At 41.0% G+C, this 12,290-nt stretch overlaps 1 protein-coding gene across 14 annotated transcripts in view; it reads left to right on the top strand.

Moving 5' to 3' along the window:
* The first annotated feature begins 2,948 nt into the window (after positions 1 to 2,948).
* CBLB (Cbl proto-oncogene B) overlaps positions 2,949 to 12,290 on the top strand; it is a 225,981-nt gene continuing 216,639 nt past the window's right edge. For 2 of the 14 annotated variants that reach the window (XM_055568033.1, XM_055568026.1), the window contains exons 1-2: positions 3,099 to 4,240; positions 6,090 to 6,271. In XM_055568033.1, the coding sequence (XP_055424008.1) occupies positions 6,104 to 6,271 (168 nt within the window). In that variant the 5' untranslated portion in view covers positions 3,099 to 4,240; positions 6,090 to 6,103. Of the gene's footprint in view, positions 4,241 to 4,299; positions 4,827 to 4,864; positions 5,067 to 6,089; positions 6,272 to 12,290 lie in introns of those variants that run through there. The other 12 variants (XM_055568041.1, XM_055568036.1, XM_055568034.1 and 9 more) reach the window with 11 other exon arrangements.

Raw genomic sequence — 12,290 nt, 5'->3', positions numbered from 1 at the left:
AACTCAGTGTTTTAGCTGGTTATATTGTTTTCTATAATAAAAAATACATTGCTTTCCAGACATTTTAGCGACTGAGTTTGGCCATGAGACTGAATTCTGGACTTAAGCTATTAAAGAGAAATATTTGTGGGAGTTCTCTTAAAATTACTTAAGGGAAATTGATTCAGGGAGGAGTTTGATATACCCTGCTACCTTTCTTCTTAGCTTTTAACCTGAAAATAAGTGGTGATAGCTAGAGCACCAGTGGCCATTTTGGAACACAAGGTGATCTGAGGGTGAGAAACAAGGTGCTGGGATGATACAGAGGAAAGACAGGAACTTGGGTCCTTGAAAAAATTGTGGATCCATTATCTTTACCTGTACTTCCTAGCTTCGGACATTTTCTAGGTGTGAAAGAAATAAGATTCCTCTTGTTTACAGCATTGTTATTTATTGTTGCTTTTGTTGCTAAACAAGAATTCCAGTTGATCCCAAACTAGTATTCAGACTCAGGTAATATCTGATAAGTTCATAGATGAGCATCCCTCGCTGCTAGCTACTGTATGTGCTATTCAGGAACGATGGAAGTCTATTCCCCTTAACAAGGTGGCAGTGGTGGTTTAGTTGCTAAGTCGTGTCTGACTCTTGCGATTCCATGGACAGAGGAGCCTGGCAGGCTACAGTCCATGAGATTCTCCAGGCAAGAATATTGGAGTGGGTTGCCATTTCCTTCTCCATAACAAGGTAGGACTTGTAAACCAAAATATGACTAGGTAATAATCCGCTTATCTATCTCTAACCTGTGAATCTGTACACCTGGGGGATTAATGTTTTGTGTTGTGTCATTATGATTTTGAGTTGGAGGGGCACTGTAAATCTACCTGGTAGGAAAAGTAACATCTTGTTTGCAATTGTGAATAAAGTGGACTCTCCATTACACAGAAACAGGAAACCTTATACTTTCTATACAATAACCTTAAACAGTCAATTCATTCAACAAATATTTTTTGAGGGGCTATTTATAGATCAAATAAGTTACAGGGAGACTTTGTTATTTAGGCAACTGGTCTAATATCACATGGGTCACCTGCGAATTTGAAGAAAGTAGAAAGAAGAAAAATTGAATCAAATGGAAAAAACTGTAAAAGGTTTCCCCAATAGGTGTCTTATTTTTAATTTTTTTCTCCAGGTTTAAAGCCAGGATTCTAAGCTGAATTTTCTCAAATGGCACCAGCCTGTGAGTACAAGCATTAATGTCAGGTATTAATGCTCAAATAACAAGGGTTCATGTATGCCATTATAGTTTCTCAGCACCTCTGCCATAGCATCTCCCAGTTTCTTTCTGGGAGTCCTGAGGGAAGGGTCTCACATAAACTTACAATCAGCTTGTTTATATTATTCACTTCTTGGCTGTTATAGTGCTTGGAAGGAAGGCTCTTTGTTAGGAGTTTCGCCATTCTCCCTCATGCCAGGATCCTCCAGAAGAACACTCCTCCCCTATAAAGGTGTCACACCCAAGTTCTCTCTAGGTCACAAATATCCACGTTTCTGAAGAATAGCGCATTCACCTTAAAGTGCATCGTGTTTGAGATCGACTTGTTCCATGTAGAAACGAGCAGTGTATTTCTCTAGCCAATTCTGTCACCTTGAAGTACTACTGCTTATGCTCTGAGTATCACAACGTCTCCTATGAAAACATTTCCTTGTGCTTTTATTTATAGCCCTCAGCATGCAGTACTTTATTATATTCTCTCTCTTCTGTCTTCATTGGAAGCATCTGGGATGTAAAGTTTCATCCCAGTAGGTCTTTATTCTCCCACAGACATCAACTGCTCATGCTAATAGTTTGCAGGGAGGGCTATCACTCCCTCAGTTCATCAGTTCAGTTCAGTTCAGTCACTCAGTTGTGTCCGACTCTTTGCGACCCCATGAATCACAGCACGCCAGGCCTCCCTGTCCATCACCAACTCCCGGAGTTCACACAGACTCACGTCCATCGAGTCAGTGATGCCATCCAGCCATCTCATCCTCTGTCGTCCCCTTCTCCTCCTGCCCCCAATCCCTCCCAGCATCAGAGTCTTTTCCAATGAGTCAACTCTTCGCATGAGGTGGCCAAAGTACTGGAGTTTCAGCTTTAGCATCATTCCTTCCAAAGAAATCCCAGGGCTGATCTCCTTCAGAATGGACTGGTTGGATTGCCTTGCAGTCCAAGGGACTCTCAAGAGTCTTCTCCAACACCACAGTTCAAAAGCATCAATTCTTCGGCGCTCAGCCTTCTCCACAGTCCAACTCTCACATCTATACATGACCACAGGAAAAACGATAGCCTTAACTAGACGGACCTTTGTTGACAAAGTAATGTCTCTGCTTTTGAATATGCTATCTAGATTGGTCATAACTTTCCTTCCAAGGAGTAAGCGTCTTTTAATTTCATGGCTGCAGTCGCCATCTACAGTGATTTTGGAGCCCCCCAAAATAAAGTCTGACACTGTTTCCACTGTTTCCCCATCTATTTCCCAGTTCATCACACACAAGCAAATCCTGAATCCTAGTTCTGGTTCAAATGGGAGCCCTACTACACCAGAACTTAACTTGGACTCAACATGATTTAATAAAATACCTAGTGGAGAATGAAGCTGTAATTTATTGGTACTATTTATAATATATAAAATAAATTATGTGTGCATTGTGTATATGTGTTGTATATATATCTACATATACATAAAACCATATCCCACAAAATTTGTAATTTGTATCAATGTGATATGCTTGATACCATAGTCAGTGCTATTTTCTTACTAAGTCATCTCTTTCAGTTGCAAAGGTAACACCAAAAGAATGCCACATGCTATAACATGTATTTTACTTATTTTGCATTTATCTAGATATGAATATGAGTATAGAATTAGAGTATATGAGTATGAATATGAGTATAGAATATGAGTAAGAATGTATATGCTTAGTTGTAATGTTTCCTTAAGCTACTCTTTTCCTACATGCTGAAAAACCTTTTATACATATATTCTTTTGGGATTTATTTAAATGGTGACCCAAGTTTGGTTTTTTTTCCCTTTTGGAGTCTCTCTAGTAAATTTAGCTACTGTCACTATGAGTAAAGGAGATATGCATGGGTGGAAGAGATATGGAGAAGCCAGTTCTTTTGTAGATAAACACAATGTGAAAACAAGGAACTACTCTTTAATTATTGGCATAGAAATAATGGCAAAGAAACAAAATTACTTCCTGAACCACATTTTATCACCTGACCAGCTGCAAAGACCACGTTTTGCCTGTTTTAATCAAATGAAAACTTTAACCATCTGTATTTAGGGCTATAAAGAATGTTAACAAGAAGTCAGGATCCTTGACAGTCATTATCACTAAAACGGTTATTTAACTAGAAAGTGGTTAGAACCACTGAGAAACATCTTATCAGGTTAACTGGTTTAGAGAAATATTTTTTAAAATTAACAAAATATTACAACATCTGAGAAACCTAAGGTGTAAAGTTTATTCCACACTGCCACTGGGGTGGAAAAAAATTCTGAAGCATAACAATCTAGAGCAATTGTTAGTAGCACCTGTGGTGGGGCTGGAGCTAATAGAAGACATTTATTTTATCTATAATCTTGTTGAAAGAAGGGCCCCAGAACAGTAGCTTTTTCAAGACTGGTCAGATATGGGCTTTTCTAAAGACATTGGGGGTGGAGCCACAGAAAGATTACAAATGCTGGGAGAGAATGGCAGACACAGAGTAAAGGTGACTCAGACAAAATACAAAAGCCGTTTCCTCTTCAGTCATTTACACAGCAACTTGCAGTAAATAAAAAGGTGCAGTGTATACATTAGCAGTTCCTGTAGTCTGGTTCTTTTACTGCCCTGGCATGATTAGTGCAGACAATTTGGCCTGCGTTGTCAATTGTTTACTTTTTCATCAACCTGATATTTGATCAGCAATTCCTCCAGAACTAAAAGCAAAAGGGAAACGCGCTCAGAAATTAAGGAAGTTTTGGTTGGAAATCAGGTGTTAACCCTAGTCTATTCTGTGAAAGGCTTATACTTCATTTTAGAAGCTGAATGACTGTGTGCTGTTTTTTGCTAGTCCACAAGAAGCCATGCTTTAGACCCGTTTGGCTGCTGTCCTGGGTAGAAGTTTGGCAGCCCTAAGGAGATGAATTCTTCAGCCTCGTATCCGCCCAGAGTCAAGAAGCAACACCCTCTCAGCCTCTACTCTGTTGCTATGAAACAAAAGACTAGGAAGGTGAGCGAAGCAGGAAGTCCCGCCTTTTAGCCAGAGTCCGCTTTGGCTCCGTTTCCCAACGCTCACGCCCACCCGCCCACTCCTTATTGGTTAATTCCCTAGTGCTTTGCATCTTTTCTTCCATTTCCTTTATGACTTTCGTTCTCGGGTGAATCCAGTCCCCTCATTTGTCTCCGAATCCTTTTCCATTTGGGACGTGTGGCGAGAGGGCCTTCCTCTGGGGCCATTGTGTACTGTGGGAGACGTGGACCGGGTGGTAGTGCGAGGAGGACGGGGGCCTCCCGTCCATTGGCGCCGCCCGCTGTCGGGTACGGGAGGACTGCGCTGGATTGGCCTAGCCCCGAGCGGCCCCGCCCCCAGCCCCGCCCCGCGCCTGGCTCTCTGTGTGTGTATCCTCCAGGGGTGGGGTGGCCAGCGAGTGGTCTCCTCCTCCGGCTAGTGCTGCTGCGGCGTCCCGTGGCCTCCCTGAGAGTCGGGCGGGAGGGGAGAGCGGGCGTGGATTGGTTTTGACGGTAATTGTTGCGTTTCCCCACCTCGGTGGCCGGCGTCTCTGGGTCGCTCCTTCCTCGGGAGCGGGGCTTTTACGGTGATTACACACACCCTGCCGGGGCTACCCACGCACCCTGGGCTCGTGCGCGTAGAGTCGGACCCGCTCACCCGCGTGTCTCTACGGCGCCGAGACGCCGGGAGGGAAGGGGGTGCCGGGGAGGCTCGGCGCTGCTTTCCGCCCAAGGGGCTTGGGGCAGCCCGACGCGGGCCTCGGAGGAAGAGGGGACAGCCCCGGTTTCCAGCTGCTGTCGCCGCCGCCGTCACACTTTGAAGAGGGGTATTTAAAGCCGGGACCCGGGCTGGGCCGGGGAAGGAGGAATAGGGAATCAGGGGAGCCAGGGGGCTGGGATTGCAGACAACCCAGCGAGGAGCGTCCTCCGGGGAGCTGAACGCGGAGCGCCCCAGACGCACGGGGCTGCGGGTGCCGGAGCGGGAGGGGTTCTTCGTCCTTTCTCTGTCCACCTCCCCCGCCCCGCCAAGCTGTGGTCCGAGAGTGGCAGGGGAGGAGCCTGAGCCGGGAGGCACAGATGTCCCGAGACAAAGCTTTGGACCCCCTACCCCCACCCGACTTGGAGGAGATGAAACGTAGGAAACCTAAGAAGTGAACTCTCTCTCCTTTCTGTGCCCGCTCTTGTCAGTTTCTCACTTTCTTTTAAAATGGGCTATTTGTCTGTTGGTTCGTTTGGCTCTTCACTTGGGAACAACTCCTCAACCGCGTTGTTTGAAGAACTATGTGCTCGTGTGTTCATGAGTCCGAACTTGTTGGTTTTAGCCGGGAAAATCCAAGTCCTCAGCCTTTGATGACAACAGTCGTGCCCTTTCTGCTCCTGTAGAATAATCTTTAGGTTTATATACCTTGGCGAAATCACAGTGAAAGTGCAGTTTTTGAGTGAGGCTCCCAAAGTGTTTTCTAGGGGCTGCAGTTCTGGTCTTTTGAATTGGGGTTAAGTCAGGGAAGGGGGGAAACTGATGTGTTCTAACGTAGATAGAGGAAATCTAAGTTTTTATTACTGTTGTTGTGAGTTATGTATTAATCAAGCCTTCACTCCTTGCCATGTGAGAATGATGCATCTTTAACTCTTAGTGTTCCCAAAACAGATCTAAGGTCATTGCTCCTAAACCTGTGTGTTGTGTGTAAAGATTGAGAGTGAAAAATTCACACGCTATTGAAAAGTTGAATCTGGGACCCTGGATTTTGTTCTCACTGATGGAGGAGGATGTGATGGGTACACGTTAACCCGTTTGCTGTTGCATAAATATTTTCAAGACCAACTAACTTTTTTTTTTCTTCCTTTCAAAGAGCTAAGATTCCAGATGGCAAATTCTATGAATGGCAGAAACCCTGGTGGTCGAGGAGGAAACCCCCGAAAAGGACGGATTTTGGGTATTATTGATGCTATTCAAGATGCAGTTGGACCCCCTAAGCAAGCCGCAGCGGATCGCAGGACCGTGGAGAAAACTTGGAAACTCATGGACAAAGTGGTAAGTTCTGCTTGACTGTTTCTGTACAACAGCAGGGTTGACCCTGGATGTGGTTTTCTCCAGTTTTGTTTGTACTGTCATTTAGTAATAATTATTGGTATGGCAACAATCTTTTGATTCGGATTGACCGTGTTTCTTATATCTGCTTTGGGTGTTTTGAAAAGTTGAATTCAGAGCCAAGACTTGTTTTTTTTTTTTTTTTTTCACCTTCTGTCCTACTCTTCAAGGTTCAAAGTTCCTCTATATGACTCAGATATGCAAAGCTTTTACTGTTGGCTGCTCTTTGTTGGTGCATGGCATAGAATCGTTTGGAAGTGTTTGTTCTGTCTTATGTAAGGTTGTGTTGCTCTTAGATAACAAAAGAGTGCATACAAGTAATTTAAGAGAAGTCTCTGATGGACTCCTCTTGACATCCAGTGTGTGATGCTGAGAATGATTACTGGGGAAAGAACCATATTAGTCTTAAAGTGAGGAAGCAGTATTTGAGAGTCCATTTTCATCTTTGAGAATTCATCTTCATTAAGGAACTTTTTGGTTGTTGTTAATGGTAGAGTCACAGTTTGTTTCATCTATTCCATTTTGAAACAGGAAACCTTTTTGATTGCACATTGTTTATTGTGAAAGGAAAATTTATGATGGAGGTGGTGGGACTGAGAGTATCAGAAACCTCTGTGGTTTTTGCATGTTGCTTTCAGATGAACTACAAGTTACAAGAAGAAATGGTGCTGGATGTCAGTACCCAGACAAGTCTAGGCAACCTGAATACTTTGCCGAGGTCTGCTGGGAAAACTGTAGCTGTCACTGTCCTGTCTTACTAAGTGGGATTATGAAATAAATATGATTAAGATGTAGCTTGTTTAGTCACTAAGTCATGACCATATGGACTGTAGCCCACCAGATTCTTCTGTCCCTGGAATTTCCCAGGCAAGAATACTGGAGTGGGTTGCCATTTCCCTCTCCAGGGGATCTTCCCAACCCAGGGATCGAACCCCAGTCTCTTGCATTGGCAGGTGTGTTCTTGACCACTAAGCCACCAGGGAAGCCTAAGATGTAGTTTGTTGCTGTGCAAAATTAATAGTTCTGCTTTTGCATCAGTAGTACTGTAAGCTATATATTGGTAAATATTTGTAGCCCTTTATAGTTTCATTTGATAGATACTTGGGGCTAATTATAAAATTAATTGATGCAGGGCTCTTGATATCTTTATACCTGCAGAAATGGAAGTTTTAAAAAAATATTTCTTTGTAGCTGTGTGCTAAAGCGTTCATAAAGTCATATTATGAAGAGTAAAAAGTAAAGCAGTTACCTTACTTTTTTCGTAACTGTTCAAATATTTTCCATGAAAAGCCACTGTTGGTGGTGGTAGCAATACTGGCAGGGGATAAGATTTACTTTATTTTTGTTTATCCTTATGAAAAGCACAGATGGGTAGATGAACGATAGGCCTGGCATTCTGTGGCTGGTGGCACTAAAGGAAGAGCCAGAATATTTTTGTCAGATAAATATCCTTAGTTTTGGGCTTCAGTGTGACCTATTTAAGCTTCTGCCAATTATTCAAATTGTGAATTTTAAAGTACTTCAGATAGAATGATGTCATAGTGTTAGAACATTGCAACTTGCTGCTTGAGGTCAGGTTTTCGTTTTAACATTGGATACTTAAGAATGAGGAGCATGCAGTTGGAAAAATTATGTATATTTGGCGGCACAATACTAGCTGTCTTTGCTTTTCTGAGGAGTAAGCAATTTAAGGTCACTCATGCTTGTATCACTGGTTGGGCGTAAGAGAAGGAAAGTCAAGGGTTTTCTTTAACTTCTCTGTTATATGAATGGGCAAGAATGGGTCAGGTTCTACCGGGGAGGTCTCCTCTCTCCCCACCCCCTTCTTTGAGTGGTCGGAGTTTGTACAATTGTAAGTAAATATTAAAACATCAAATGAAAAAGATCTGTATGGGGAAGTGGTAAACTATGGTTAATAGAGTCATTATTTTTGAAACATTAAAAAATGTGTGTGTAGTTTTGGCCTGTAACTGATTGTTGACCTAAGTTTTATCCTCTTTTAATTATTTCATCATGGGTTATGGTAAAATAGATGGCTTATGGGCCATCTATTATGGGTTAATGGTAAAAAAAAAAAAAAAAGGCTTCTGCCATTGTTTATTTTATTAACCCTTTTGTGGGTTTGCGTTTAGCCTCTCCAACTGAGAATCTTGACTCGAGGATATCTGTTACCTGAAGTCTACTTAGTGGATTGTGGGTACAGGTATTGGCAAAGGTGCATTGTATGGCTTTCTTTATTTGTCTTCATTATCTGTCAAGGCTGAATATTGTTGTGTTCGTTTATGTATGCATTTGTGGGCTTTGTGGAGGGAAACCATGTAAATCATTATGAAAGTCCAGTACGTTTATTGCTACTCTATCTCACAGTAATGAAAAAGCACTGATAGTTACTAATTGGAAGAATATTTTATTTAATTGTATAGTGTAGAAGAACCCCCACATGTGTTTATCTTTCTGCTTGTCAGTGGTGAAGGAAATGGTTCATATAATGAACACTGTCCTGGTGATTACATCAGGAACTTTATTATTAGTCTAAAAGGTAATCCCTTGACACATTGCCTAACTGTTTTGTAAAATAACTGCCATAGCCAGAGTTTAGCTTGTGAATAACAATAGTAACTTTCAAATCTAACTGGTAGTTATGTAGAAGACAGGGTTAAGTATTCAGCATTTTTCTTTATAAAACCTCTTCAACAAGGTCAAATCTTCGAAGTGTAAATTTGTAAACAAGCTCCAAGTACAGTATGTCTTAGCTACCTACAAAGTAAAATAACTTATCTCACGGGGCTTATGAAGCAGTCTTAGACTTTGGTGGAAAAACCTAGTAAGTGTGTAGTTACACCATTCCTTGGCCTCTAGAATTTAAAACGGTCAACTCTGATTCCAGTTCTAGCTAACTGTTACGTTTTCAGAGGGCAAGCTTTCTATGCAGGGTCACTGAGAGTAGGAGGGAGTAATTGCTCAGTTGTGTTCCTTGTAAGATAAAAAGTGTTTTGAAAGAAAACATCAGTGGCACAAACTTAACGTGGTACATTTATTGTGAAAAGAGTAGTAACATATCCCAAAGCATCTCATTTATTTTAGACATCTTTTCTGGTCTTAGCTCCATGTGTCAGTGGAAGTCAATAGCTGACCCCAAACTGTTCAGATCAGTGGATGCCTCTCTGATACAGAGACAGAACTATTAGTCATGAATACACAGTGAGGTTCATATACACCTGAAATGTGGAGTCTGTTCCGAAACCCTCACAGAGTTGGAGGTTCTTAAACACCTAAACATTTATTGAGGACCTACTGAGTTTCTATGAAGTCCTTGTTACCTGGAGATGCAAAGCTAGACAAGATATAAATCTGCCCTAGACCTGTCAAGGAAGCTCCAAGACCATCATCAGAGCCAGGCATGTAAGTGGGTAATTGCCATGTCACATGGAGAGGTCTGTAACACAGACCTATACAAAGTACAGTGGGAGCAGAGTCAACAACATCTGCCTTGTTTTTCTTCTGGCCACTTCTTAGGCTGTTGTCTCTCTGGATTCTGCTGGCCACTGCCTTTATAGGCAAGGCATTATTGTATTCTTGTTGAAAATGCTGTGGTGAGGGTAAGGAAATGATTGCTAATCAGTGTGTAGGAGTGATGATTTATTAATGTGAGGTTCCTGAGTATGATTTTCACAAGCATCTTAGCCAGGTGATGGAAAGTGGAAGAAACAATTTTCCGTCTAATAAATACTAAATGTACTGAGCATACATGGATGTTCAGGAAATTAAAAAATATTTAATTGATGCCAAAGAGCAAAACAAGTTGAGTACCTGCCTATATTTTTGTCTTGCTGTCCTTGTCATTTATTTGAAATTATATTACTGACAGAGTTTTAAAAGCATTTAAAAAGTGATGATGTCAAACAGCCTTTTCCTGCCTTTTGTCCTTCGTTCATTTAATACATTTCAAGCTTGGAATTTAATTTATTCTCTGTCTTTGTAATCTCATTTCAACTATAATATATTTTAAAGCTTTTCATTTAAAATGTCTTAAAATACATGCAACTATTAAAAAATAGTATTCTTTTCTAAATTAATTTACTCATACCTCTGAAAAATATTGCACATAGACGAAAACTTTATTTTCGGATGCCGGTTGTTTGTGTTTGATGGATTTGAGAATATCACCGTCCTTGGGCTCTTGGAATAAGGAATATCATTTATTTGAATTATTCTTCACATATTTCATTTTCCTCAGTGAGGTTGTTCTCTATTAGCAGGATCATGGGCCCAAATAGACTTGGATAGAGGATAACACAATACATATCTGGGTTATTTTGTTTAGTACTGAGTTAGATTTTTGAATTTGTGCTTAGATAAATTAAGTGATCCCAAAGTTTGCTTCCTGTCCTTTCTAGGTAAAACTTTCGGATAAAGTAAAAGATGTAAAGGAATCTTCCCAAGAGTTCCCTGGGTTTATCCTTGTGATATAGAGCATACCTTTAATAGAAGGCTTCATTAGTTAGTAATCATTTAACTCCTATAAAATTATAACCATTCAGATTTTTGAATCAACTTCTTTCTTTCAAATTTGCTTTCTATGCTATTAGTGATTTCATCATTCATTAATTATATGCAAAGTATGGAAAGATAGACAATCATAAATAACCATGTTATCCTGGAAGATACAGTAAGTGCTGTAATACGGTGTAAATAAGGATGGTATCATCTACTCAATGGACATGAGTTTGAGCAAGGTCCAGGAGATGGTGAAGGACAGGGAAGCCTGGTGTGCTGCAGTCCATGGGGTTGCAAAGAGTCCGACACTACTGAGTGAACCACACAGTGCTGTAACGTAGTATGTGAGTATCATTTGCTAGGGTGGAAAGTTGGTGTAGGCAGTATGGTGTAGTATACCTGGTAGTATTATCTAGCTGTTCTTTAGAGGATGTTTTGGATTCCAGTGAGGTGGAGGACACAGCAGGCTGAAGGAGTGATGGGTAAAGGGAGATGATGGAGTGAGCGAAGGAAAGTTAGAGAAGCTTAAAGAGGCTTTGAGTGTTTTGTCAAGGAATTTGGACTTTTATTTAGTAGGCAGAGGACCATTGAAATGTTTGAGCAGAGTGAGAGAATGTCAAGGCTGTGTTGGTCAGTTACTCTCTTGACTCTAGAAAGGATGAGTTAAGAGGGGGAAAAAAACCCTTTAAAGGTAGAAATAATGATCAAGAGAAATTAAAACAGACTGGGTAAGAAATAAGGAAGGGCTGTGCTAGAAAATTGATAGTAGATATAGCAAATGTTGGTTCAAAAGTGGGAGACATTTTGGAGTAAAACCTAAGGTCTTGGTGACCCTTCAGAGATAGAGGATGAAGGAGAAGTTGAAGTGAAAGTGGCTCTTGAGGTTTTCAGCTTAGTTGACTCTAAAAGCAGTGATGCCCTTAATGAGATAAGGAACATACGAAGAAAAAGAGGAAGCTTGGGGCCTGGTGCATGATGTTTGTTTTTTGGCCATGTTGAATTTGACATGCCAGAGTGAAATATCCATTTTGAAGTCAGAAAATTGAATATGCAGTTAAAGAAAGAAATTAAAACTAGAAATGTGTGTTTGGTAGATATGCGCATAGAGGTGGCATTTCAAGCTGTAGAACAGCAAGAGATTTGGAAGTCAGACTAGAAGGTGAGAGTTGGGGAGAAAAAGTCAGAGATTGGAATTTTTGGCTGTATCACTTGTGTATCTATAATTAGATGGTGGTGAAGGAAAACGAATCCTACAAAGAACAGTGATGGAACAGATAGGAAAGGAATGAGAGCATATTGATTTCCTGGGTAGAGAGAGCTTTATAAGGAAGTAATTTCAACACCTAAGAAAACTAATAAGCTCAAATGGAAAAATCCAAGCTGAATGAAAATTTAAGAAATCATTACATTTCTTGAGTCTAGGCCATTGTTTATCTTTCCATGTCGTATCAATGACAGCTAGATT

Source organism: Bubalus kerabau, chromosome 2 (assembly GCF_029407905.1).
Source record: "Bubalus kerabau isolate K-KA32 ecotype Philippines breed swamp buffalo chromosome 2, PCC_UOA_SB_1v2, whole genome shotgun sequence".
Lineage (NCBI taxonomy): Eukaryota > Metazoa > Chordata > Mammalia > Artiodactyla > Bovidae > Bubalus > Bubalus kerabau.
Note: the sequence above shows the minus strand (reverse complement) of the source record. Positions and strands in the feature narration are given on the sequence as shown.